Raw genomic sequence first — 27,722 nt, forward strand, 5'->3', positions numbered from 1 at the left:
AGTATATTATAACATATGAAGTAGATAAGAGATTTTGAGATATGTTTGTAGTATACTTAAATATATATCTGGCTGCTATAGCATTGTGGGTCGTTTTTGGGACATTCTTTAGCAGCTATTATGACTAGTACTTTAGTTGTATCCTCCCACCCTCTTCATTCCTTCTCTTGTATTTAATTAAGGCTCATCTCTTACCTTCCCTCACTTATCTGGTTATCCCCACTTAAAATTGGTAAAGGAATAAGTGTCGAACACCTTCATAATTATTGTTTGCAAACGGAATTGCTCAATTTTTGTATAATTCATACGAATATTTCAAACTATTTTCATAATGTACTCTTCTAACTTAGTCGTCTAATTATGAAATATTACATCAGTACCTCCGCTCTCATGTACTTGTTATATTTCTAGTTTAAATTACTTCGTATTATACTAGCAATACGCTGGTGACAGTTAATAGATCAAAATGGTACTACTAAGATTTAAAGACTCTCCAGCAAGTCAAACTTGGTCTAGTGGAAAGGAGAGCACCTTCCAACCATGAGGTTGGGGGTTTAATCCCCACTAGTGATAATTTGGAGGAGTGGGATTCCCTTATCTTCCCCCCACTCTTCCAAATTGTCTAGCCCGCGGTAGGACCTGTGAGAGGCTCCAGCTCGATAGAGCCCTTCTCCTTGCCAAAAAAAAAATAAAGAAAAAAAAAGATTTAAGGACTCTCCACCTCCACCCACCTATGCCGACCAAAATTAAAGGACAACAATAATAATAATAATAATAATAATAATAATAATAATAATAATAATAATAATAATAATAATAATACGTGTGAGAAATGATTACAATAATAGGTAAAATAATGTGACAACACAAGAAAAAGCCAATAGAACAATTTTGGCAAAGAACCAATGTGGTGTGGCAATGTGGTTAGGCAAATGTGCATCTAGAATAATAGGTCCATCAATTTTATAAAAAATTATGAAAGAAAATAAACAATCCGGGTTCCCATTTTTTGTCCCATGAAATGCTCTAACTTTGGTTGACAAGAAAGCAAAGAATAAAGCTCTTGTTCATCATTGCCATAAAGATATTAGAAATCCATAATCATATATCATTCTCATAGTAATTTTGGTAGGTCTAATACATGATTTCATACCTCTAATTCAATAATAACAATATCTTATCTTACCATATCACTACAGGAAAAAAAAAATTGTACTACTAATCATCATCATCATAGTTTAACAATGCCATACATTGACAAAAACGTACGAAAATCATACTAAAGTAACCATTTTTTAAAGATTGGCATACACCAATAACAATATTGTACAATCGATGTCAATTTCATGGTTGATGGTAGTTTCTTACAACATCGACGGCTTTGTGACTCGTACACCCTAGGAACATTCCACCGGAATTCGAGTTTCTTTGCACCTTTTTTCTCTCTAGGGTGATGTTCTTATGACTTCTTTGTCGAGGGATGGTGTTTTTGTGATCATCTTCGTGGTCTGAAAAGGAAGAGAAGTTATCAGCCGCGCTAGCTGTAACCACGCTCCACTCAATGCTCCTTTCACTAGGTGCATAGTAAGGGGTTGATGTCTGACTACCGGGAACACCGGAAAGATTTCCAATCTCGAAAAGATCGGAGCTTGCATCACTACACACATCTTCATCATCTTCGGTCCTTACACTAGGATTAGTTTTTTTTTTCGCTAATGAAATTGTGAATGGAGTCGTAGTAGGGGAGTTTGGGATCGCGTCCCATGATAGGATTGAAAGCTTCCTTTCGAGGTTGTGTTCGATTTCTTGCTTACCTAGTTGGTGAATCCCAAACACATCTATTGTTTTCTTAGGTTGATCTAAGAGAAAAGAAGCCGTGTCTATGATAGGGAATGCAAAGTGTTCATGATGATGAGAAGACCGGCTTTTTCGATACCCATTCTCATTCCCTTGGTATGACTTGGGAGAAGATTGAGGTTTTTGATGAGAAGTAGTGTTTGTAGTATAAACGGATTTCTTGTCAAAACAAGACCCTTTACATTGAAAACCGGAGAAAGTTTTTTTAGGCAATAACAACCCAATTTGGGTGTTAAAACTTCCTTCGGATTTAAGACTTGGAGTTGGTGACTTAAGACTAGTAGTACTACTCATATTACTCCTCGATGATTTTGTCCCTTCTAACAAAACATCTCTTTTCTCTCTTTTATGATGCCTATATATATGGCTATTGATCCCGCCACCACGACCTCCACCCTTTCTTGATACAACAACATGACTCCTACCGCCTTTTTCATCATCATCAATATTTTTATTAAAGTATCTCTCGGCTCCAAAAACATCCGATTCACCACTTCTTTGAGCTCGAGAAATGTTCCTCCCCACGATCACTGCTCGTGGGGTGGAAACTTCTCGAGCAGGAGAGGGACTATTATTAATAGATTCCGCTAGACTCCTAACAAAGTCCCTCTCGGCTGTATCAAGGTACGAGGAGAACGATACATCTCGAGGGTAGGTTACACCACCCTCGTTACCCTTGAAATTAGGTGAGAAAATCGCCGTCGCCATAGAGAGAAAAAAAAAATGAAAAAAGAAAGTGTAGTAAATTAATTGAGACTTTGTGAGTGAAGATGAGAAGGTGATGAGATAATTTAAAGCAAAATGAAGTTGTATGTTAGGCCCTTAGCAATAACTTAGTGCAAGGGTTGTATATAAATAGAGATAATTACAAGTAAAATTAATAAATGGATGGTAAAGTTATAAAATAAGTGGGGCCAATATGCTTGAAGCTTGAATGACAGTTTATCACCTTTTTCCTTACCTCCAGATGAAATGCCTCCAAGATCTATCTTTGTCTTTCACTATAAAATTTCCCCCATAAAGGACACAATCTTCTATGGCTGCTCTACCAAACCTTTTTTTTTTTTAACACATAATGTTTTTTTTGGCATCCTTTTTTAAAAATTGTTTTCCACTGTTTTTTGGTTGGTTCTTTTCTTTAAACTAAATACACAACTTCTCTGTTTTAAAAAAAAACCTAAGTACACAACTTTATTAGACTTTTTTATGTTTCATTTCTGATTTTTCTTGATTTAGTTAGTCAATAATGTGTTGAAAATACCTTTTCAGACCATTTGTAGAACATAAAGCTAGGTGCATTTCAGGAAAAAAATATACAGCAATTAAGAACATAATTAAGTGTTGTGTATAGGATCAAGATCATCAAATCCTGTTGTTGTATTAGGTAGGATTTATAATCTTTCTAAGAACTGATTATGCATGAAAGAATGTATATATAATTGTCTTGATTAGAGGTTTGATAAACTATTGACATTTTTCATTCACAATGTGTCAACTTGTTTTAGTCTAAAATCATTAATCAATTGTTAAATTGCGGTTTAAATAATATACATGAGTACTTTAGAATCGACATGGTTAGTAATTGAATTTAGGTAATCTCAAATTCATAAGGCTATAAAGTAATTTAATAATTTGAGTCACCCCTTAAGCTAAAAAGTAATAAACAGCTCTCTATTTTTATCGCGACTCACATATGACTTTGCATAAGTTTCGAATATTAACTCCCAACATGATTAAATTGTCCTTACTCCTTATACACGCATATTGTAATTATGCTATTCCTAACATTACGTTAAAGGCCACAAGATATGAACACGGTATGTATACAACACATGATCAAATTGTCCTTATACACATAATAGATTATATGTGCTATTCCTAACTTTACGAGTTTCCCTATCAGAAAATATAATGGATAATATAACGACCCACCATGTCCAAGGCTAGTGACAAAGAGAAAGAGTTCATGACTAAAAGGAAGCTAGTCATTTGTGATATAGCAAAAAAGAAAGATGAAAACTTAGATACTAAAAAAAGAATAACACTATTTAACTAACATTATAATATATGCTTTAGTAACATTATTATTATGATAACACTCATAACAGTAGAAAATATAATTTAATGCACTTGTTGAACAGGAGATATAATTTGACAAGGGGGGGACATCATAGGTTATATAACAAGTGGTTAGCAAAAAAGTAGAATATTAGCCATTCATATCTAAAAATAGGGTCCCTTTTTCACAAGTAAATGACTTTGTTCGCCATAAATAAGGAATTTAAATGGGGTGATTGAGACGCTCGAATATGACATTGATTTTGAGAGTTTATCGAAGTTGTTTTTCCACAAAATATTTGCTGTTTGAAATTATAAAGTGGCCAACATATAGCATATAATCTTAGTTGTTGATTGGTTAACTGTCTTTTAATATGTAAAATTTTTTTAAAAAATGTTGTAGATCCATCTTATCTTAACTATAGATTAGATCTTACACGGTATTATATGGATCATGTCAAATATTTAACATGTCTAATGTGAATCTTTTCATTTAGGTCTATCTCAAAAGGTTTGGTCGTTTGAGAATAATTTACGTGTCTAATATTGAACCTTGAGTTTTTTGTTTGACACAAACGTTATGGTGCAACATCTACATGTCTATTTTCTTTGGCTTTTAAGATATATATGTCTTGAAATACTTGTAGTAAACAATAATGACATTTAGATGCTTCCTTCCCTAAGTTCTATAGGATCAAATGAGGATGCAATTGACGGACCATTAAAGTTTAGGAGGCTTGTAATTTTAATCATCAAGCTCAAATATAGTGTAATCAGAAGCTTTGGGGTGTTTCTTTCATTAGATTTTCGAACGATATAGCACCACAATCATCAGCCATGATCATCGAATGAGTAACGTTTAGATCAAAAGTTGGTGAAACAGGGCTAAAAGAAGCCTAAGATCATGTTTAATTAAAGAAAGTATTTAACAAAATAATTGACCGAAAATTAATAATTTGGAACTACAGAACCCTCACTACTTATAAAATTAGTACAAAGTACAAACAAAACTATCACAAAAAGTACTCCGTACAATATACTTCTTAGATGACAAAAACAGATAAAACATAGCTGCTTGGCATCTGTATACATCAGAAAACTGAAAAACACTAAGCAAAGTCGCTCACTTGCAGATACGCGTACACTGCATCTGCAAGGAGTGCAAGAAACCTCGACAAAAAGATGGTGGGAAGGCTTGCTGCACATTGAGGACCTTGCTTCGATATCCATACTCAACTGAACAAAAAATTACTCGAAAATTGTGGTTGCCTGGCCAGTAGTATCAGTAACTGTACTAAAATTGTTTCTACTTACAGACTTCAGTTACACAGAAGTGGAATTGTTTTCACCGGCGACCCAGTATTGCTTGACAACAAACAATACCTTTTCGGTGAGGAGAGGGCCATCTTCATGATCCACCATTTTGGTGTTCCATCTCATGCTGGCTGCTATTCTCTTCACCTTCATAAGTACATCTACTTCATCTCGGAATATCACTGCCCCTTCAGGCCGTAGGATGCGATCCATTTCTAGTAGGATATCTTCTGCATTACATCTGCAATGATTTACAACAGATTTAGCAATGAATTACATGAGTTAGCCGAAGGATCATTAACTGTATAGCGCAAACTCAATAGTCAATAGGCCTAGTTTGTGACCTAAAACCTCACTAAGGGGTGCAACACATCTTGGAGTGTATTTTGCTTTAAGAGTTGTATAAGATATATACCGTCTATCCAGATTACATTTTGCAGTTCTAATATGGTGGACTAATAACACAGGCTTAAACAGAGGAATTGAAAAAATCTATAAGAACCAATTGAATGATTGTTAGATAGCTTTTTATTAGACATGAACATTTTTAACAACGCACAATAAAGACAGGCTACCTTTATTTGTAAAAGATTTAACAAAAAGAACGAATGATGAAATGTTTCTTACTTATTCTTATACAAGCTAAAAAGACGGTTTGCATGTATCAGGTCATAAGTCCTGGGGTATGTAGAGAAGGCTTCACACCTGCACACACATACAGAAGGACACTATCGAGTTATTAACACAAAAAAATTAAAATCTCAAGCAGTTCATTGATGGAAATTGGTGGGAAGAAAGAATAGTAAGCTAAGATGACATGAAACAGCGCAACCAAATCATTGACACAAATTTGCACACAGGCATAGCTAAGTCCTGACCTAACAGAAAGCAGAAGTTTACATAAGGCTTACCAGTCATGATATATTCCTATCAGACCTCGTTCATAAACAACACCCAAAGTATCCTTCTCAGCAATCGTGGGCAAAACATTCATAACCCACAAACTAGGGGAATCAAGTGCTGCACCAAAACTTCCTAAACCAGCATTCATATCCATGATGTTGCGGTACCTTCCTGTATCAATCAGTTTGCTCACCCTTTTATAGTAATCGACGTGTTTTGACCAAAGTTTGATATCATCCTGAAAAGTTACAGCTGTGACTCCATGAACAGAACCACTCTCTATTCTGTAGGGAATAGCATTAAGTCTGTCTGGAAATTGCTTCCATTCTCCGCCAGAAACTTCATCAGGAGAACTTGTTTCAGGGTACTGAGTTATGCATGTCTCCATCTTCTTATACCAGTTATGCACAAGCCAAACAACAATTCTAAGTAATGCAATTTGAAAGGTAGAGCAAAAATGTACTCATAGTTGGGCGAGTTATATCTGGTGGTCTATTTTACTCGGACTCTTCATTTCACTTCAAATACTTTTGTCACATCCTCAACACTCTCAAGATGACATGGAGTATAATCATTTGACATATCTATGCCTGACACGAGTACACGACTACACAAGTCCAATTAACATAGCTAGTTAGTGGTCTGTTATAGGTTCATTTTGTTGAAAAATCTACAAACAAAACAGCAGAGAAGAACAGAACGCATAGAAATCTACCAGACATCAGTGCCGTATTGTGGATCACACATAGTAGCACGAGAAACACGTTCCCTGCAATTTTCTCTTTTTCTCCAAATAGCAATTTCACCTTTCTGAGATTTTTTCTCCCAGCACAGAAGCTCAGCAATCTCTTCAATTTTCCTTTGTTCTTCTTGAAGCTCCTCCTTGGGACGCTGCCATGCTACATGATTGTTTTCCCAGTTGATGGGTGGACCGGAGAGTATCCAGTAGCCCCCAGGTATAAGGACTCTATCAACTTCCATCATGTAAAGTCCACCTACATAATATCACTTCCCTTAATAACTTGTAATATTAGACAAACTAAGCAACAATTCATTCATTCTGTTTTCTTTGGCAGCTTGGGGGTTCAGGCCTTTATTCGGGTTTGTAACATTCAGTGTTAGTACAACAATTGACAAAATCCACTTACCATTTGCACCCCACGGAATCAAACACCTAGAGCAGTGAGCCATATCGAATGATCTAGGGGGATACGCGAGCTTTATAGTTCCCAAAACACCAATAATAGCAGGAACTCCTCTTTCTAGAGCAAACTGAACCTGTGCCTCGTGTGAGTCTCTAGGTGCAATTGACATAGCTAGAACATTTTTCTTGAACAAATATGCTCCCCAACTTGCAACCTAGCTAAAATTTTGTCAATTACTCTTATAAAACATGTAATCATCGAAATTGCTTATAACTCTGTATAACTCCCTCCGTCCCATATTAATCTATAGTGTACTAGTACAGACTAATACAAAACGGAGGGAGTATAATATATGGTTACACCAAATAAATCTAATTAGACGAATCAGACTTACCCTACAGCCAGTATCCAGAGCAGTTCTAATCATCCCATTATCTAAAGGAATGACAGAGGCTAAATCATTAATATAAGCATCTGCACCTTGAGGGAACTGCGTTCCTCCACCGGGGAACCTAAACAAATTACCCTCATACTGTATCCAGTTCTGGACCGCCTTCTCTACTGTCAAACTCTTGTAAGGCGCGTTTGCATAAGGTACATAATCGCGACTCTTGGGCCAAGCAAAGGGGGTCACATACCCCTTAGGTGCAGGTATCAGACAATCCAATTTCTCCTCCTGTGGAGGACAATGTCTCTCCCTATAGTTCATATTCTCTCGAGGAAAGGTCATTGCTCGCGCCTGGTCATGACAGGGTGTGTAATCGATGAAATGATCAGGACATGGTTTAAATTTCTTGACTTCATTAAGAAGTTCACCTCCATGATGTGTTTCATAGCTTAGATCAGTGAGGATACTACAGTCTGTCTGCTGTGTGATCTGTACCGCGATTCGATCACCCTTACCGAAGCCACTGCGCTGCCATGAACCCAATAGATAGAAAAAACAACACAATCCAAACACAATGAAAACTGATAACGGGCTTCTGGCTTTATTGTCTCCTGAGTTTCCTTTTGTCCCCATTTTTTAACCTACATTAACAGTTACCAGTTCATACATCAAAGTTTGCGCCTTAACATACCTAACCAACGATTTTACTGTGGTTCACTAATAATGTGTTATGTGTTAGCTACGCCCACAAGCATATGTTAATCATACAAACAAATTCCATTACCCAAGTAACTCAAGGTATACCATCAACAATCAAAACAACATAAAAAAAATTCAACAATTATAAAAAAAATCATTTTGATGATTCTCAAATCATACAAGACATTATTAATTTAAATTTTAGATGCTAATTATCCCTTTATGCTGATCTAAGAAACAAAATCACACAAATTTAGTTGGATTAATGGATTATTAATCCCACATAACTACTACTACAAAAAAAATAATTACATGTAATAAGATCAATAACTAATACACAAAAAATAATTCAGATTAAAAAATGTTACACCTTCGAAAAATAAAATTACAAATTTAACTCACAATAGAATTTGGCGACTGGTGATTGTGAAAAAATTCTTGCTGTTTTACAATTCAACGAAATCATAGTCGCATGATCATGATTATGATCTAACTTTTTCTTTTGGAATGCAATTCGTTTAATTTGTGATATTAATTAATTTTTCTATTTATAGAAATTAAATGAAAAACATATAGTTTTTTTTTTTTTTTTTTTTTTTTTTTTTTTTTTTTGAAGAGGGGGGGGGGGGGGGGGGGGGGGGAAGTAATTTTTTTGGTTAATATTCTGCTGTAACATGTTAAAAAACTACTTTTTTTTTTTAGGGAATGTTAAAAAAACTACTTGTATTGATGTATTTCCAACAAAAATAATTACGTAAAAAAAATGAAGTCGAGGTATATTATTTATTGTTTGGTATATGTAAAGCCGCAAAAGATAAGAGTAAAGGTAACAAAACTTATGTAATTCTGGTAAAATCCAACTGTACACACTATTTTTCCATTGGGCATCCTAAATTCCTATCTATAGTAAATCTACCAAAAATTCCTCCCTCTAGCTAGCTCATAAACATTTCTCTCTAATTTCTTTAAACCTCTTTTTAAAAACTTTTTCTCTCATAATCTCTCTCGAAATTGCTAACGCTACCCAACTACAATAAATCCGTCTCAAAATCAAACTTTACATAAACAACCAGAAAAAATTAGGTACGAAAAGAAAGCCGCTCCCCCATGGACCCAGGGGCCGCAGAACAATTGACAATAAAATCAAAATATGATCCCTTAAAGTTGTGGAGTGCAGGTTCATGGAATGGAACCGATATGTTATGCCAAGAACGGCCTATATATTTAGGGTCTCCAACCATATGGTCCGACCGTTTTTATCCTCATGGTTCAGATTCATCTACATTTATCCTTCTATTTTGCATAATCTTGCTTATTATTACCCTTACTTCCTTCATCCTTAAACCTATTGGTTTGCCAGCCATGGCCAAAATGTTTGTAAGTTTCACTTCCCTTTATTATGTCCTCATACATATATTTTTATTTCAGCACAATGATATAATTTGGACATTGTTTTATGAATAAAACAACAATATTTTTTTTTTAAAAAAAATAAAAAATTAGAGAGTACAAATGCTTGTAATTTTTTTTATAGAAATGTGATACAAGCCCCCCCCCCCCCCCCCCCAAAAAAAAAAAAAATTAGCTTACCAGAAATGAATATGACTTGTAGCATCGCCCAAACCAATAACTAGCTTACTAAAAATAAGAGATAAACATGAATTATTCCAAACTTTACGACCAAGAATATGTAATAAAATTAGAATAATCGATAGTCAATATTATTCTTGTATTTTAAATCTTTTAAGTATAATTTTTTCATTAAACACATAGTAAAAGTTTAATTTCCTAACATGAATCTTTCTTGTTTATGTTATGTGCAGGGTGGATTCTTTATTATTGGACTATTATACTCAAAAAATGCCCTTGGTTTTCAAACATTAGTCCCCCCAACAGTTTACTACTTCATGAACAGTTTCTCACAAATAGGGTTCATATTTTATACATTCATATTTGGTGTGGAACTTAATTTGTTAGCATTAATTAAAAAAGTAAGAAAGAAGGCTATAATCATATGTTTTTCAGGCTATTTTACATCATTAGCATTTGGTTATTCCGGATTAAAAGCCCTAAATATAAAGGAAGATGAGGCCGGTTATTTAAGGCAGATGATCCTTCATGCTGAAACCTTCTTCATGGTTACTTGTAGTCATGTTAACGACCTTGGCATAAGCAACTCGGAAATCGGTCGTTTAGCTTGTGCTATATCTTTAGTCATCGATGTCTATGGAATGGTCTCGACTTTCCTGATTTTCAATGTTTATATACCTTTCAAAGGTGGACATTTTGTGCTACCTTTCTATGTTATCGCGGTCTATCTCTTTATGATGTTCATTTGTAGGCCGTTAATCTTGGTCATTATTAGTTACACCCCTGAGGGACGTCGTATGAAAGACTCACATTTCTTGGCAATCATCGTGATCATTCTTGTATTAACAATTCTTAGCTTGCTAGTTGGTCAGCCCATGATAGTATTCTTATTCGCGGTGTTCCTACCAGAAGAGCCACTTACCTCGATTTTAAACGAACGATTAGATCTCATGAATTCTAGTGTCTTTTTGCCGGTCTTTTGTGCTATGCATGGATTTATAGCGGATTTTAATCACCTTGGCAAAAAATCTTTAATAATAGAGTTCATTGTCTTCTTGAGTATCAGTGGCAAGTTCCTAGGAACTGTTATATCTTCAAGGATTTTCGGTGTACCTTTTTGGAGCGCCGTTTCCCTTGGTTTCATCTTATGTTCCGGCGGTTTCCTTGACATTGCAATGCTCGGTATATTTCGTCATTCCGGGGTAAGTCATGCTAACTTCTCTATATAATCCACATTATGAGATTATGCTAATAAATTAGGCCATGTTCACTTCAACTCTAAATACCAATTTCAGTATTTTGTAAAAACTCTGTTTACATTTGTTGATTGTATGTGACAAAAACACGAGTAAATTAGCATAAATCAAATATTAAGAACCGATCAATTCAAAAACAGGCGAAATGAGCTAGTTATGTTGTAAAATGTTGCATTTTATAACATCTAGCTAATGTACTCATACAGTCATACTAACTAAAGTGTACTATTGTAACATTATTTCTGGATTTGTGCGTGTCATTGAAACTGCAGGTTATGGAACCAGAACACTACACCGTAATTGGGATACATATTTTGTTCTGTACATGTGCATTTCTGCCTCTTGTGAAGTTCATGTACAATCCATCAAGACAATACTCGACGATCTTAAGACAAGGTGTGATTGCATCAGCTGAAACAGGCACTTTGCAAGTATTAGCATGTATTCACAAGGAAGAGAATCTACCAGGAATTCTCCGTCTCCTCGAGGCGTTTAATCCTACACACGAAACGCCTCTTCCAGTCATTGCTCTCCAACTCATTCAACTCACTGGCCGTGTCACTCAACCTATCCTTGCTCCCTTCCATGAAATTCAATCCTCTGCTGCCTTTCGCTCAAACATTGGTCGTTGCAATCGTATAATAAGCTCGTTGTTGAGCCTCGAACGCAGGACTGATGGTGCTGCTCGTCTGCAGCATTATATTTCAGTGTCTGCATATGCTACTATGCATAATGATATATGCAGCCTCGCGCATGAAAAGAAAACCAGCCTTCTTATTCTACCTTTTCATGTACAATGGACTGCAGACAGAGAAGTGGAACACTTATCTGAAGCCATAAGAGATGTCAACAAGATGGTTTTCGAAAAGGCACCGTGTTCTGCAGGTAGGGACGAATCTATGTTTCTGACTTATGGAGTCAATTATTGAATATTTTCTCTAGGAAAATTCTATTTATTATGTTCATAACTTCCCAATCCCCTGTTTAAATTGGACTCTGCAGGCCTACTAGTCGATCGAGGGGATAAAGATGTTACCATACTCGATGTTGAGTATCGTGTTGCTATATTCTTCATAGGCGGAGCAGATGATCATGAGGCTCTCGCGTATGCCACCCTATTTGCTAGTCATCCTAGCATTAGGCTTACCGTCATATGGTTAAAATCGAAAATGTCAGAGAGTAACACCCACAGCTTTGATGACTATGCTGTCATTCAAGAATTTCACCATAAACTGCAGGGCAATGAGAGAATGTCATTACAGGAGATAGTTGTCAGTGATGGGGCAGAGACTACGAATGCTGTCATTGCCTTTAAAAATGAAATCGATTTAGCCGTCGTAGGTAGATACCATGAGCCTGGATGTACACCCTTGTTTGGCCTTACAGATCGATGGTGCGAGTACCCGGAGTTGGGGATTTTGGGGGACATGCTTGTGACACCAGAGTTTAACTTCTCGGTTATGGTTGTGCAAGAGGAACCTCATAAGACAACAGAAAATGATGATCTAATTGATGATTTTGTAATGTGATAATTATGCTTGATTTTATCATACATAATACTCTGTTTATTTTAGAAAATCTGATTATTGTATGTAGTACTAACATTGAGTGTAACTAACTTTTTCCATTATGCTTGATTTCATCATACATAGCATTATTTATCAAGAAAATTCGAGAGATGTATCACATGTATGATGTACTAACACTGAGCATAACTAAATTTTTTCCATCGTTGAACTTTTGAAAATATGTGTATCATATTCTTGTATCAAGCTTTCTTTTATTATTGGAAATATTTATTTTTCACAAATCACAATTGTCCATTGCCATTTACATGTCTATATTTCTTTTTCTTTCTTTAGGAAAATGGCCAAGGGGCAAGGGGTCACAGCTTTCATTATATTAATGCGTGACTATACAAAAATTAGTAGCAATTACATCTTCAATAATATAGTAAGACATACCCCGGCCCCACACATATATGTGCCACTTCATTAGCCTCCCTAAAAACATTTGTAAACTTAATAGCTAAACATACAATTAACAATGGACAAAATCTCACTTATAATAACTCATAGGTAAGACCCATCACAAGCACCATCTTTCGCCTTCTTAATCATTTACAGGTAGCATGGTCATTTCCTAAGAGCAATTTACAAATGTTTTACCTAGGGTTCCTTTCTCACCTGCCTATGGAAAGATAAAGGACTAGCAACGACTTCGATTGGGTGATGAGCACAACATGTAAAGATAATCGAGTTGCGTTCATTCCATATGACCATACCGACCAACAATAGCATCCATCTCCGTCGAATTGCAGGTGTTTAATACACAAAAATTGAACCACCCCGGATCACTTATATATCCAATGCAACCCTTTCATATGACTGAGATTGAGCCCAAACATTAGCTACAAATTTGCCACTCCATATACAAATAAAGCTACAAACCATGCATCCTCCTTGAAGCACTTGCATTGACATCCCTACATAGAAATACATTTTTGTCGTTTCAATTATTCTCTTAGCTTATTCATAGCTTGAAGTGATCAGCCTTGAACCCACTCGTGTCTAGACTCTGAGACTCTCAAGTCTCAAGAATACTATTGTTTCGAGTTTGTTAACTATAAGAAAATATGTGTAATAAGGAAGAGAGATTTGAATTTCGGAACCAGTTGATCTTCATTGTAATCTCCAGCTTGCGTCTCACTAGGCTACTCAGTTGTGACATTGTGCGCGTCAAATTATTGATGCTTTGTGTAAATTTAACTCAGTTAAGAACACCAAGCTAAGCCAGCAAAGAATTTTAAGTCATTTATTTTAGAAATATTGTTGGCCTGAAAAACCTTAGAAATCGTTGGTGCATGTCATTAATCTAAATTTAGATTCATGCATGCCAAAAAGTACAACCATTTCCAAGCAGATATTTCTTTATTTAGGAAGCTTAAACTAATTAATTATTTCTTATACCTAATATTCATCCCAATTTAATTTCATATACAATGTATATCATCATAATAATAAGAGCTGAGCCTATTCCTTTCCTCTCTTTTAATTTTGTAAAATCTTCACAATACACTTCTAATCTCAAGCACATTTTCGCTCAAAATCTTTTTATATTGTGATGTGAAAAACAAAATCGAGTTACAAATTAATAAAGAAGTTAACATGGCATCAACCTCAAATGGAATACTCCAAATGTGGAGTCAGGCTACTTGGAACAACACCGAGATGATGTGCCAAGAATGGCCTTTCTTATTAAGAGCTTCGAGTGTATGGTCCAACCCCTATTATCCTCAAGGTTCAGAATCATCAATATGCATATTGCTACTCGCTATAATCTTGCTTACGATTTCAACAACTTCGTTCTTGCTTAGACCTCTTGGCTTGCCAGTATTGTCTAGGATGTTTGTAAGTTACCGAATTTTCATTACAATCTAAAACATTACATACATTCCCTTAAGTTTCCTACGTATTACAATCAAATCCAATGCAATCATCAACTAATTTTACTAATAATAGTATATAATATGCACAAATTTAAGGGAGTGTTATCTATCCCATTATACATCCTATATACCTCTGTGTGCTCCTAAAAATCCTCCTGTTATACATTCATGTTTTGTAATCATTTGTGACTAGACGTGTATCGCCTTTCCCCCCATTTTTCTATGGTAAACTAACCCTTACTATGTTTTTTTTTTCTTGTACATACAGGGTGGATTTTTTGTAATTGGACTACTATGTTCCAAGAATATACTTGACTTTCAGGCATTACTCCATCCGACGGTCAATTACTTGATAAAAACCTTATCATACTTAGGTTTCGTATTTTACTCATTCATATTAGGAGTGGAAACTAATGTAGGAGCATTATTGAAAAGAATAGACAAGGAAACTGTTATCATAAGTTTTTCTGGCTTAATCGCGTCATTGGCATTAAGCTATGCTGGAGTTAGAATGCTTAACTTTTCTGATGGATTAGAAGGAATAATCAAAGTGATTCTACTCAATGCTCAAACCTTCTTCATGGTTACATGCAACCATGTTAATGAAGTTGGCATAAGCAACTCGCAGCTCGGTCGCTTGGCTTGTGCAGCATCTTTGGTCCTTGATATCTTTGGAATGTTTCTAACTTTCCTGATGTACAGTCTTATAAACCCTGTCCTTGCCGGCGACTTTTGGCACCCAGTTATGGTTTCTGGAACCTACATTTTTATGTTTTCAGTTTGTAGGCCATTAATCATTCATATTGTTAGCTATACACCCGAAGGCGAACGTGTAAAAGACAGCCATTTCATGGTTATCCTCTTGATTGTTCTTTTATTAGCCTTCCTTAGCTTACAAGTTCATCACCCTCTCGCGGTTTTCTTGTTTGGATTCTTCCTGCCTGAAGAACCACTAGCCTCGATTTTGTCTGAAAAATTAGACACCATTACTTCATGTGTTTTTTTCCCTATCTTTTGTGCTATGCATGGATTTGAAGCAGACTTCAATTCTCTCAGCTCAAACTCTCTTACAGTAGAGATTATTATGATATTGGGCGTATGTGGTAAGTTCTTGGGAACACTTGTTCCCACCATGTTTTTCGGAGTTCATGTCAGGACCACGATTTCCCTTTCAATCATCATGGCTTCGGCAGGTTTGCTAGATATAGTTATGCTCGGCCAATTTCAAGAACAAGGGGTGAGATACATACTTTTTTGTTCTTAATTTCCTATATGAACTTATCACAACTTATTTTAGTTGTGAGTTTAAGTTTCAGTATACTTATTTGAACTTATATGAATTTATTATCTCTTATTTCAATCATTTGAACATGTTATTCCTGCGTTTTTTAAGTTGATTAATACCGAAGCTATGATTTAATAGTGTTGTCTATTTTGAGATTACAATCTGTTGTATTTACATTATGTTTGCATAACACTGCAGATATTGAGCGCAGAACACTACACAACTTTGTCGCTACATATTCTGTTTTGCACTGGAACCTTCTTACCCCTAGTGAGATACATATATGAACCATCAACACAATATTCAACGATTATAAGACAAGGTATACTTACATCAGCTGCAACGGGCACTTTGCGCGTATTATCATGCATATATAAGGAAGAAAATCTACCCGGAATTATACGCCTTCTTCAAGCTTTCCACTCTACACAACAAAAGCCTTTACCCGTCATTGCCCTCCAACTTATTCCACTTACTGCTGGCTGCGTCTCCCTCCCTATCCTAGCGCCCCTACACGAGATCCAATCCTCATCTGCTTATCGCTCAAACCTCTCTCGTTGCAACCGCACAGTTAATGCCTTGGTGAACCTTGAACGTAAGACTAATGGTACTATTCGCCCACATCACTACATTTCAGTGTCTTCATACACAGCCATGCACGATGATATATGCAGCATTGCACATAGCCATAATGTGAGTCTACTCATCCTACCTTTCCATGCACAATGGACTAACGATATGGGTTTCCAACATGCATCTCAACCCATAAGAGACGTCAATAAGATGGTTCTAGAAAAGGCTCCATGTTCCATAGGCATGCTAATTGATCGAGGTGATCAAAATCAGGCTCACCTTAGCGATGTTTATCACATTGCTATTTTCTTCATAGGCGGGGTGGATGACCAAGAGGCTCTAGCATATGCCACTATATTCGTGAATCATCCAAATATTAGGCTCAGCGTAATTAGGTTAAATTCGCTGAAGCCTTCATATAGCACCTTTAATGACTACAATGCTATCCAAGATTTCCAGTGCCGGTGTAAAGATAACAATAGAGTGTCATTCGTAGAGGTAACAGTTAACGACGGTGGAGAAACTACTGATATTGTTGTAAGCATGAAAGATGAGATAGATTTCGCGGTAGTAGGCAGATACCATGAGCCTGGGTGTACTCCCTTATTCGGGCTTTTGGACCGATGGTGTGAATATCCGGAGTTAGGGATTTTTGGAGATATGCTAGTTTCTCCGGAATTTGAATTCTCGGTTTTAGTTGTGCAAGAGCGACCTCATAAGACTAAAAAGAGTGTTGATCAAAATGATATTGAAGACGATGAGGATGATCTATGATGGTTTAAGAATCTGATGGTGCCGGAAGCAAAAGTGTGAAATAATGTTTTCCAAAGAGTAAAGTTGGTTCCTAGCCATAAACAGACAATTTTCGAGGGTGAGGTAGGTGTGCCATAGTCAATTAGTTTGTACCACATTTACCTCAGAAACATGAGGTTGGAAGTTTCAATCCTTAACAAGGCACACTGACACTCGCAGCCCCCTCCCTCTTCTCCGGGCATGATCGATACCTTATTGACCACTATAAGCAATGGGCAAAATAATGAAAATCCGACCACAGGCTACATGTGTATAAACGAGCATTCTGGGAATAGTGAATCTGGTGTTATAGTAATTAACTCTCATCAATTTTGATGCCCCCCAAACCCCCCCTCTGAAAGTCGTAGTTTATCAATTTTGACATTGTTTTCACTAATATACAAGGAAAAACATTACAATGTATTGTACAAACATAATATGAAATTTAACATGATTATACATTCACATCTTTTATTTAGAATACAAATCAAATTACCAGTATCATTCTCTCATGTAAAGAAATTTAATGTAATTAATTGATTAAGAGCAGAAGCATAACAGAGTATCCAAATTAGAATGAAGATTTCCAAAAACTTCAATATCAATCCAAATAAGCATAGAATAAAACCAATTTACTTGAATTTTAGGCAGATGAGAAGCATATACACCTCAAACCTTAAACTTAGTAATTTGATTCTAGCGATCATGCAACAATCAACTAATACAGTCTAGGACTAGATACAATACGTACCTTGACACCAATCCTTGAATCATTAAGCACATTTTTTATTCCTTCCTAGCCTTCTTCAATGTCACAAAACTCGCGACAAACCCAACGGAAAAGCCAACGTGCACTGTGCTTATTGTAACGGAGCTGCCTGAAACAAGCTAAAGATCCATAACAACAAGCACAAAGCACACTGGCTATAGTTAGGGAATTTGAGAGCTACAAATTTGACCTCCACATAAAGAAGATGCTTAAGTTGACTTGGTATATGCAAGCAAAAACTCTTATACCACCAGCCACACATAAAAATAGACGACTTTCATAGACAAAGTTGAGTAAAACATCAATGACGAATAGTAACCAAGTAGCAAGAGTATTAAAAAACAAAGCAGCCGATGATAGGTAGAACATGGAACATATTCCTAAAATTAGAATTATAATAGTTGGATCAAATTTAAAAATTAGTAGTACTACCCCAAAGAGATGTAGTACATCAATTAGTATTTGTACTACCCAATTCTATTGGATGAGAGTGTTATTGTAATCACAAGACGATAATGGTCTGTTTAATATTAGGGGTTATTAAAATCTTATGGCATCTACTACAAACTGTACAAGTTGTCATACAATTCTTCCCCGTATATCACATTATATAACAATCATACTTGGATACATCATGTTAGTGATGAAAACTAACACAACAAATTAAAATTAACTTAGGTCATGAAATGAAAGATAATATCATACCACAAACCTGTGTATGTAAAGGTTCTAGCACTACTCCTTATCGATCCTTAGACTAGTCTGTATCACAATATTGAGTTTTGCATGTTCCAGCATGCTCTTCTGCAACCTTTACAATTTACTACCTTCATCAGTGTGGTCCAAGGCTTATATACTTGCTTCCAGAGAATCAAGAAGTCGGCCTTGCAATATTCTTTGAAAGGTAAGAGTCACTCAGCAAAACTAATACACACACACAAACGGTCTGATGCCTACCCGCAAGGGCTTGCAATCCAATTGGCTATCCTGAAAAAGGAATTCAGTGGTAGGCCCTGCTTTTTTGCGAAGAAAAAAACACATATTCTCATAAGAACTACTGGTATAACACACCCTCCCTTTAATATTCAACCTGATTCTACTAGAGCTACACATTTTCTTATACTGTATGTCATCAGGACAGCTAAAATATTAAGATTTAAATAATTATGGTAATGAATTTGAAAATAAATTTTCAAATTGGAGGGAAAAAAAGATGACCTACGTGGAATGGCAAATCAAAGAAGATTAAAAACAGTAATACTTAGTAAATGACAGTGAAACTGTAAATAAATTTTCAACTGTGGGGAAGTAATATTTTTCTACACTAACTGCAAGACCAATCATACGAACATCTGAACTATAATTTTTTCAGTGAATGCAATGACTGGTAATTAATGGTCAGATGCAAAACAAAACCAAAACCTGAGAAATGCAAAAACCTTCACACAGCCATACAGCTACAGGTATTACAGCTACAGATTGGTAAATGTGACAGAAAGACTTTGACTAATGGCCTCGCAATCGGTTTCATACATGATGGATGGATATATTAACTTGGTGCACACTAAGATATGCACATGCCGTAAATTTCTGGAGAAATTTGCCAGGACAACAGAATATACACTTGTATTGATAAACAAGTATTCAAAGACAGAATGAGCTCATACCATAGTACAGTTAGGGGCCTAAACCTCACTATGTAATCCTAGTATGCAGAGCACTCAGCATCATCTTCCATGTGTGTGACACCATTCCAAGATTGCCCTTGCAAATAATCATTTGCTGAAGAAGATCCAAGAGGCTCCTCCACAAAATGCTTGAAATCACTGCGATCATGTTGCACCCTTCCACTGATCTCCAAACACAGTCCCTTGTTTAGACCTTTGGTAGAGCGCTTGTCCTTGAGAGGCTTTTCCCTAGGGCCGGGATCAATGAAAACTGGTTGCACCTGAAGGGTGGGATTTGGTTTGACTCGGCTTGCTTCTCTCTGATCAGGTGGCCTTAGAATGTTGAGTCCAGATTCAAGTTCTGAAGTGTCATCTTGGTTCAACAATACCTAAGCAAACACATAATACAAGTCAATTGAAAAGGTGTCATTTGAAAGCAATCATCTTATGCGTACTTCAAGAGAAGACACATAACGTAAGGCTTCTTTCACCAAATTGTTCACATCTTATGTAGGTTCTCACTTTTTTCAAAAACCGCATATATTCAAAAAAATCTCCTACCTGGAGGCCAAGGTAACCCCCAAGAGATCCAACCTATTCTGGTCAAAGATACCAAATTTTGACCTAATACCAATTCCATTATCCCACGTCATTGACACCACAAGAACAAGAAATCCTGATCTCAGAATTGAAAGGAACCATAAAGGGGTAGCTAGGTAAATGTCCATCTGCCCCATAAGCTTGAGAAGATAAGCCAGCAGAAATCAACCAAATTTCATCATATATTTAAAGGGAGATCAACTTACCCTACGGCCAACCAAGTCAAAAGCCACAACTACTCTCTTTCGTTTTGCTTCCTCGTCTGCTTTAATCTCCTCTTGCTTCTTCCTTAAAAGTTCCTTTTCCTGCAAAAGGATATATTATACAATGAAAATCTGCATTCATATTCATGTAGAATGAAGAGGCAGGTTATACAAGTATCTGTAAAATTTGATCATATACCTCCATGGACAACCAGCTGTTACCCTCATCATAGTAGTCACTTTGGTCATCAATAACACTTGTGCGTGCAGCTGCATTCCGATCAAAATCAACAAGCCTCTTGGCATAAGCATTTGCAGCTACCTCAGCTTCCGTTTCAGGTACTGCAGACACCTCCAAACCAGCATATGTACTTCCTTCCTTCAGGACTAGAGCCCCACAAAAATTACAAGGCCCTTCCCCTTCCTGTTCACATACTATTTTACCGCAAGATAAGCAGTTGCTCACCGATCTATGTCGACGTGCCTGGCAAGAGCATGGTTTGCCTTGCTGATATACGATAGATCCCTTGGCAGCTTCTGCAAGTGATATAACCTTCCCACCCTTTTTCTTTCTAGAGTTATTTTGTTGCCTGTTTCCTGACTCTGCAGCCTCTATTTTTACCTTACTATTTTGGTTGTTAGAAGCTGAAGCCTCTTTCTGTGCCCTGGATGGTTTCTTGGCTCCACTGGTCAAGCCTTCATCAGCACTTGGCTTGACATACGCCTGTAATTTGGAAGCAGAAGCACCAATTGCTTCAGGTGATTGTGAGTAGCCCCTTCGTCTTAAGTATTCTTGTATGACAGTTTTGCCTGCTTCCTCACCGACGATGTTCTGAAGTCATCACAAAATGAAAAATATTAAGTGAGAAGCTTAAACATTTGCTACAACCAATCTATTTCTTTCAACATTAGAAATTCTCAGTAATCAACAAATTAAGAATAATAATTCATTCTCTATTTCATCAGAAAATTCAGAGCTCTCTACACAATTGCTTCCATGAGCTTTCCCGACATCTGATAGCTTAGATATTTGGAAAAAACTACAATGCAGGTACAATGTCTATCAGTATATGTCCAATGTTTCTAAAAAGATTGCATTCCCAGCAATCTATTTTTGGTGACCATTCAACTTCAAGAGTTAAGACGAGGGATTTGAGAGTTGAATTTAGTTCATATGTTCCAATGCATTCTAGCCAAAACTGACAATCTCAACCCCCAAACTCTCATACCATTCCAGACCATTAATGGTGTCCTCTCCAATGCTCAAAGAAATTCAAGCCTAAATCAACAAGTAATATAAACAGACAATCTGGAATTCAGTTCATATGTTCCAATGCATTCTTTTCCTCAATTTAAAAAAAAAAAAAAAAAAAAAAAAAAAAAAAAAAAAAAAAAAAATCAATTTCTGGTAAACTATGCAGACATACTGAAGCAATACAAACAACAAATCCAGTCTTTCGACATACTTTAAACACCCATCTCCATATTTCTGTAGTAATTTGCAAATTATTTTCTACGATCAAAACCTTTTTCTTAATCAACCCATGTTCACAAATCACAATCAACAAAAGATCCATTGACAACCCCCATTCTAGCTTTTTGATTAACAAGATTAGGTTTTTACAAGAAAATTTCACAAATCAAGATAAAACCATAGCATAATAACAATAAGAAATCATAAAAGTAATCAATTGTACAATTATTGAAACACCCCATTATAAAAATTTAAAAAATGCTAACGAACAAAATGTTAATTTCCCCAAAATTACACAGGGAAAAGAGTAGTGATAAAAACGGAAGAAATAAAGGAGAGGAGAGAGAAGATGGAATTACATCAAGGTATTCTTTGGCGTCGAGCGGAGGAGCAAATTCACAGTAAGAAACGAGGCCGGAAATCATGTCAGAATCGAAGTCAAAAGGAGTGTCTACTTTTTTGCACAATTCATTCAATTCCTTCTCTAGCCATTGCCCCGACGACTCCATTCTTCAATTTCTCTCTCCTAAAGCGGCGGAGACGGCGGCGTCGACGGCGGTGGCGGTGGCGGTGACAGGTTTTGTTGTTGATTAGCGATTTTGGTTGTTGTGCAGCTTATGTGCGGAGAGATTGTACTGGTTTGTTTAAAAAATAAACTTGAGCCTGGTCCAAGCCGGCCCGGTTAATTTTACCTTTACAAAAAATAATATTATTCGGTATAATAATTTTAGTTTAATAAAATTAATTCTAGTTCAATAATAATTGGTAACTATAAAGAAAAAATATGATTGAGAATTAGCAAAAATAATTCTCAAAAATTTCAGTTTAGTAAAATTAATTTCAGTTCAGCAAAATGATTTCATTGCATTAAAAATACACAAGTACTAAATACAGTATAAAATTTTAAAAACTAATTCTAAAGACTATATTACCCTTTTATATATACCCAAATTAATTCCATTATCCTTTATTAATAAGCTTGCTCCCTTCATCTCCTATTCTCCAATCTTCATTGTACATACGGAGTACACTACAACTAAGAACAAACTTAAAAGCTTCCCTGTTGCTCAATTTCTCAAAGTCTCATATCTTGGTTAATGTTATAGACTTCAAACATTCTCGTGATTTTTGTGGTTTTGTTTGGTTCATTAAGTTCACATGAATTTCTTTGTTGATTGTGCTTGTTACTTTTTTTTTAATAGCTGATTGTGCTTGTTACTTGTTTCGACCTTTTTAGTGTCAAAGTATTAGAGGGATATTATTTTTTAACCTTTGTTTTAAGTTAATAGGGGATTTTCAATCCATAACTTAAAAAATTTCTTAACATTTTGCTCCCCAAATAAATGTTTAAGGCCCTAGAAGGAAAATTTTAGAAGTTTATACCACTCTATTTTCATACCTAGGAGAATTCCCATATATAGAAAAAAAATCCTATAAGACTAACTAGTTAAAACGATTTTATTGGTCTCATCTCCGAGAAAATACAAGTTTATCTTGGTGATAAATATTTTTGTAAATAAATCAACAAAATATCCCAATTAACATGATATTTTCGTAAATAAGTCAATATTTATGGGAGCCATACATGCTGATTGGAATGTTTTGTTGATATTTTTACGAAAATGTCACTAGCTAAACAATTTACTAGATAAACCGGTTTCAATTTTATGTGTTTGGTTTGAACGATAAGTTCTGCCGTTGTATACTCTGTGTTTCCCTTTTCTAAGCTTTCTCTAACCTCTGCCTCACTCTCGGCATTGAACTTCTATTTCCACCTTTTTAATTTAATTTCAGTTCATCTTGCTTCATTCATTCAATTACCCACTTTCTTTTATTGGTATAAACCTCACTATCTTAATTCCAGGTACATTCTAAATTTCTGATTCAATTTTGAATTTTCACCTGTCTGTTTATCATTTTTAAACTCGAAAACTCCATATTCTACCAAAATTAATTTATATACTTTCAATTGAATGTCTAATCACGAAGAAATAACTTCTGGGTATTGCTAATTGTGATTTCTATTGCTTTTTCTTATTTGGAATTGTGCCCACCACCTGTTCGATGAAATGACAGTAGCTCTGTTTTGCCCAGTTTCATGGTATTGGTTTTGAATGGTTAAAAAGGGTGTAGCTTGAAATTTGGGATTAGGGAGATTTTCTTTGTAATGAGTAGACCATTATTAGCAAAACATGTAGCTGCTGTTATAAAGCATCAGAAAGATCCTTTGAAGGCGCTCGAAACGTTTAAAGCAGTTAAAAATGAGGAGGGGTTTAAGCATAATTTGCTGACATATAAATGTATGATAGATAAGCTTGGTTCACATGGGAAGTTTGAAGATATGGAGACTTTGCTTTCGGATATGAGAATGGATATTGATAATAGGATTGTGGAAGGAGTGTACATTGGGGCCATGAAGAATTATGGAAAGAAAGGGAAACTTCAACAGGCTGTTGATGTGTTTGAGAAGATGGATTTTTACGAATGTGAACCGCCAGTCATGTCATATAATGCCATCATGAATATCTTGGTTGAACATGGTTACTTCAATCAAGCTCATAAAGTTTATTTGAGGTTAAGAGATAAAGGGATTTGTCCTGATGTTTACACCTATACTATCAGGATTAAGTATTTTTGTAGGACTGAGAAGTTTAATGCTGCTTTGAGGCTTCTTAAGAACATGCCTTCTCATGGGTGCAACGCCAATGCAGTTGCTTATTGTACCCTCATTGGTGGTCTTTATGATCAAGAATATGGAGTTGAAGCGTCAAAGTTGTTGTGTCAGATGCTTAGCCTTGGAATTTGCCCTGATATTTTTACATTTAACAAGCTGATACATGTTCTCTGCAGGAAGGGTGATGTCCAAGAAAGTCAAAGGCTTTTAAGTAAGGTTTTCAAGCGGGGGACTTCACCAAATTTGTATACTTTCAATATCTTTATTGAAGGCTTTTGTGAGAATAATTCAGTCAGTGAAGCTACTGGTTTTCTGGATAACATCATGACTGAGGGTTTTACTCCAGATGTAGTGACATACAACTTACTGATACGTGCACTATGTAAAAATACGGGGGCTGTTCATGCTGAACGCTATCTGCATCAAATGATTAATAAAGGGTTTGATCCAGATTCTTTCACATACAACTCCATCATTGATGCTTACTGCAAACTAGACATGGTACAAAATGCAGAGATGGTACTCCATAATGCTAAATACAGAGGATTTACACCTGATGAATACACATATTGCTCTTTAATTGATGGCTTATGTAAGAATGGTGATGTTGAGAGAGCCATGGTCATATTCAATGAGGCTGAGACGAAGGGATTGAAGGCAAAAGTTATTGTGTACAACACTTTGATCAAAGGCCTATCTCAGCAGGGTCTGATTCTTGAAGCATTACAGATGATAAATGATATGGCGAGAGCTGGTTGCTCCCCCAATATATGGACATATAATACAGTGATAAATGGACTATGCAAAATGGGTTGCTTGTCTGATGCGAATAACCTGGTGGATGATGCTATTGCAAGAGGATGTTTACCTGACATTTTCACTTTTAATACTCTAATTGATGGGTACTGCAAACAGTTGAAGTTGGACACGGCAATTGAACTTGTAGATAAAATGTGGGATCATGGTGTTACTCCAGATGTGATTACATACAATACTCTGTTGGATGGGCTTTGCAAGGCTGCAAAATTTGAAGCTGTGATGGGAACTTTTGAAACAATGGTGGAAAAAGGGTGCATCCCTAACCGTATTACATACAATATACTTATAGACAGCTTCTGCAAGGCTCATAAGCTAGATGAAGCCTTAGCGTTGCTGTCGGAAATGAGGTGCAAGGGTCTGACGCCAGATCTTGTAGTTCTTGGCACATTGATAAATGGTTATTGCAAGAAGGGTGATTTGGATGGAGCATACCAGCTTTTCAGAAAGATTTACCAACAATATGGACTTTCACATACTACAGCAACATACAACATTGTGATCAATGCATTTGGTGAAAGACTGAATATGGACATGGCTCAGAGGCTTTTTCATGAGATGATTGAGAAGGGCTGCCCTCCAGACAGTTATACTTATCGTGCATTAGTAGATGGATTCTGCAAGGCGGGTAATGACGATGCTGGCTACAAATTCTTCCTGAAGAAGATTGAGAAGGGATTTACGCCATCACTCACAATATGTGGAAGGGTACTCAATTGTCTTTGCTTGAAACAAAAGATCCACGAAGCTGTTAAAATTATCCACATTATGGTGCATGAAGGTATTGTTCCAGATATTGTGGAGGGTATTTTCAGCTCTACGAAAAGGGAGATAGCTGCACCAAAGATTATTGTGGAGGACTTGCTAAAGAAGAGCTATATAACTTATTATACATATGAACTCCTATATGATGGTGTTCGAGACAAAAAGCTATTGAGGAAAGTTATTCCATGAAGGCTTCTGAAGTGTCTTCCAGCAGAACATTCCTGAGCATTTGATATTGTCATGTGATGATTGCAATAGGAACCTATGCACAATTTCCTTCATATGCTCCTGGAACACGAAATGCTATATCATGAAGATGGGGGTAATGCTAACATTCGTTATCTAATAATATCTTCTTTAGCTGTGGTTGTTCTGCTTGTATCTTCAAAATTCAGCAACCATAATTGACTGCCGTTTCCTTGTATGAAGGTCTTTTATTGGTTGATTTTTTTTCCTTGGAGAAGTTACCATGACATTAGCTATCATGAAAGGATCTCATTGTTGGATGGTAGCAGTCAGCAGATGTTCAAATAGGTAAATATTAACAATGCCATTTGTGCATGAATTCCCTTCTAGAATTTTCTTTCCAGTTTGATGAATATATTGTCTGTGTTGGACCTGGTTGCCATGATTTGGACCCTTAAAGTTGCTTCCGATTCCCATAACCTCTTATTAAGTAAGCTTATAGCATTGTACACTGCTTTATTTTCTTCCTGTGTTCAGCTGGATGGATACTAATTACTAATATGGTTTAACTTTAGAACTAATGGTGTCTTCTTAAAAGAAAATGGTCAATTGCTATTTGATAAGGGACATTTACTGATTATAATTTATTTCTCTTTCAAGTTGAATTGTCATATGAAATTAATGCTGACTGCTACCATCCAACAATGAGATCCAGTTTTGGAATGCAGAGGCTATATGGAAGCTGGAAACTAATGCTGTATCAATCTGTTTGCTTCCAAGAATTACATTCTGTGTACATGATGCTTTGAGCATAAGTGCATTTGAGTATTACTAAATAAGTTTGGAATAAGGAAAATCTGTGTTATAAGACTGTTTTGACTAATCACACAAGCCTATGGAGTATTGACTGGAAGTTCAGTGGGGAGGTCATTTGGTACTATTATCTCAAACCATGAGTTTGTGGGTTGAATCCCATTGCATATTGTTGTGGAAATAATTTTGTTGTATGGCCCTTAAGGTTTAAGTCCACCACCCCACCCCTCCCTCCCCCCCCCCCCCCCCCCCCCCCCCGCCCCCTCTCTTTTTCTCTCCCCTATTATCTCATTTATCCTGTTATCCCGATCTGATAATTTTTTTTTTGTCAGATTCCTTGCTCAACTTTTCACCAGTCAAATGTATATGACCGTTTGCCAGAACATGTTGAAACAAACAGGAGGAAAGCACAATCTACTCATAGTTGAAGAGTGGTTGATCTCCATG

The 27,722-nt window shown here is 36.1% G+C and overlaps 5 protein-coding genes and 1 pseudogene across 6 annotated transcripts; 3 read left to right on the top strand and 3 right to left on the bottom strand.

Moving 5' to 3' along the window:
• Window positions 1-1,068: 1,068 nt before the first annotated feature.
• On the bottom strand, window positions 1,069-2,703 carry LOC145568438 (protein PHYTOCHROME KINASE SUBSTRATE 3-like). The gene has a single exon (XM_081627860.1). The coding sequence runs from the start codon at window positions 2,563-2,565 to the stop codon at window positions 1,345-1,347; it is 1,221 nt and encodes a 406-aa protein (XP_081483986.1). The 5' UTR covers window positions 2,566-2,703; the 3' UTR covers window positions 1,069-1,344.
• Window positions 2,704-5,189: 2,486 nt separating this feature from the next.
• LOC145568439 (putative methyltransferase PMT2) lies at window positions 5,190-8,298 on the bottom strand (annotated as a pseudogene).
• Window positions 8,299-9,471: 1,173 nt separating this feature from the next.
• Window positions 9,472-12,739, top strand: LOC145566189 (cation/H(+) antiporter 14-like). The gene is made up of 4 exons (XM_081625693.1): window positions 9,472-9,741; window positions 10,188-11,156; window positions 11,483-12,095; window positions 12,213-12,739. The coding sequence occupies exons 1-4, from the start codon at window positions 9,472-9,474 to the stop codon at window positions 12,737-12,739; spliced, it is 2,379 nt and encodes a 792-aa protein (XP_081481819.1).
• Window positions 12,740-14,377: 1,638 nt separating this feature from the next.
• On the top strand, window positions 14,378-17,290 carry LOC145566190 (cation/H(+) antiporter 14-like). The gene is made up of 3 exons (XM_081625694.1): window positions 14,378-14,620; window positions 14,927-15,895; window positions 16,142-17,290. Exons 1-3 carry the CDS (start codon window positions 14,378-14,380, stop codon window positions 17,288-17,290), a joined length of 2,361 nt encoding a protein of 786 aa, XP_081481820.1.
• Window positions 17,291-18,693: 1,403 nt separating this feature from the next.
• On the bottom strand, window positions 18,694-22,649 carry LOC145568440 (uncharacterized). Of its 2 annotated transcripts, XM_081627862.1 has the most exons (5): window positions 22,381-22,649; window positions 20,747-21,379; window positions 20,551-20,649; window positions 19,745-20,133; window positions 18,694-19,090 (listed from the first exon to the last, which is right to left on the bottom strand). In XM_081627862.1, exons 1-4 carry the CDS (start codon window positions 22,528-22,530, stop codon window positions 19,783-19,785), a joined length of 1,233 nt encoding a protein of 410 aa, XP_081483988.1. In that variant the 5' UTR covers window positions 22,531-22,649; the 3' UTR covers window positions 18,694-19,090; window positions 19,745-19,782. The 2 variants fall into 2 exon arrangements, with proteins under 2 accessions (XP_081483988.1, XP_081483987.1); XM_081627861.1 differs by lacking the exon at window positions 18,694-19,090 and having other exon boundaries at window positions 19,419-20,133.
• A 1,079-nt stretch (window positions 22,650-23,728) lies between these two features.
• Window positions 23,729-26,796, top strand: LOC145568442 (uncharacterized). The gene has a single exon (XM_081627863.1). The coding sequence runs from the start codon at window positions 24,189-24,191 to the stop codon at window positions 26,463-26,465; it is 2,277 nt and encodes a 758-aa protein (XP_081483989.1). The 5' UTR covers window positions 23,729-24,188; the 3' UTR covers window positions 26,466-26,796.
• Window positions 26,797-27,722: the final 926 nt, after the last annotated feature.

This window comes from Chenopodium album, chromosome 11 (genome assembly GCF_948465745.1).
Source record: "Chenopodium album chromosome 11, dcCheAlbu1.1, whole genome shotgun sequence".
Classification (NCBI taxonomy): Eukaryota; Viridiplantae; Streptophyta; class Magnoliopsida; order Caryophyllales; family Amaranthaceae; genus Chenopodium; species Chenopodium album.

Excerpts from the sequence above, each read along its gene's own strand:
- LOC145566189 (XM_081625693.1), top strand. The coding sequence starts at position 9,472 with ATGGACCCAGGGGCCGCAGAACAATTGACAATAAAATCAAAATATGAT. Across the intron at positions 11,157-11,482 it reads GTATATTTCGTCATTCCGGG|GTTATGGAACCAGAACACTA; the intron begins GTAAGTCATGCT and ends TTGAAACTGCAG. Across the intron at positions 12,096-12,212 it reads AAAGGCACCGTGTTCTGCAG|GCCTACTAGTCGATCGAGGG; the intron begins GTAGGGACGAAT and ends TGGACTCTGCAG.
- LOC145568442 (XM_081627863.1), top strand. The coding sequence starts at position 24,189 with ATGAGTAGACCATTATTAGCAAAACATGTAGCTGCTGTTATAAAGCAT.
- LOC145568438 (XM_081627860.1), bottom strand. The coding sequence starts at position 2,565 with ATGGCGACGGCGATTTTCTCACCTAATTTCAAGGGTAACGAGGGTGGT.
- LOC145568440 (XM_081627862.1), bottom strand. The coding sequence starts at position 22,530 with ATGGAGTCGTCGGGGCAATGGCTAGAGAAGGAATTGAATGAATTGTGC. Across the intron at positions 21,380-22,380 it reads ACGCCAAAGAATACCTTGAT|AACATCGTCGGTGAGGAAGC; the intron begins GTAATTCCATCT and ends TGATGACTTCAG. Across the intron at positions 20,650-20,746 it reads ACAGCTGGTTGTCCATGGAG|GAAAAGGAACTTTTAAGGAA; the intron begins GTATATGATCAA and ends ATCCTTTTGCAG.
- LOC145566190 (XM_081625694.1), top strand. The coding sequence starts at position 14,378 with ATGGCATCAACCTCAAATGGAATACTCCAAATGTGGAGTCAGGCTACT. Across the intron at positions 14,621-14,926 it reads CAGTATTGTCTAGGATGTTT|GGTGGATTTTTTGTAATTGG; the intron begins GTAAGTTACCGA and ends TTGTACATACAG. Across the intron at positions 15,896-16,141 it reads GCCAATTTCAAGAACAAGGG|ATATTGAGCGCAGAACACTA; the intron begins GTGAGATACATA and ends ATAACACTGCAG.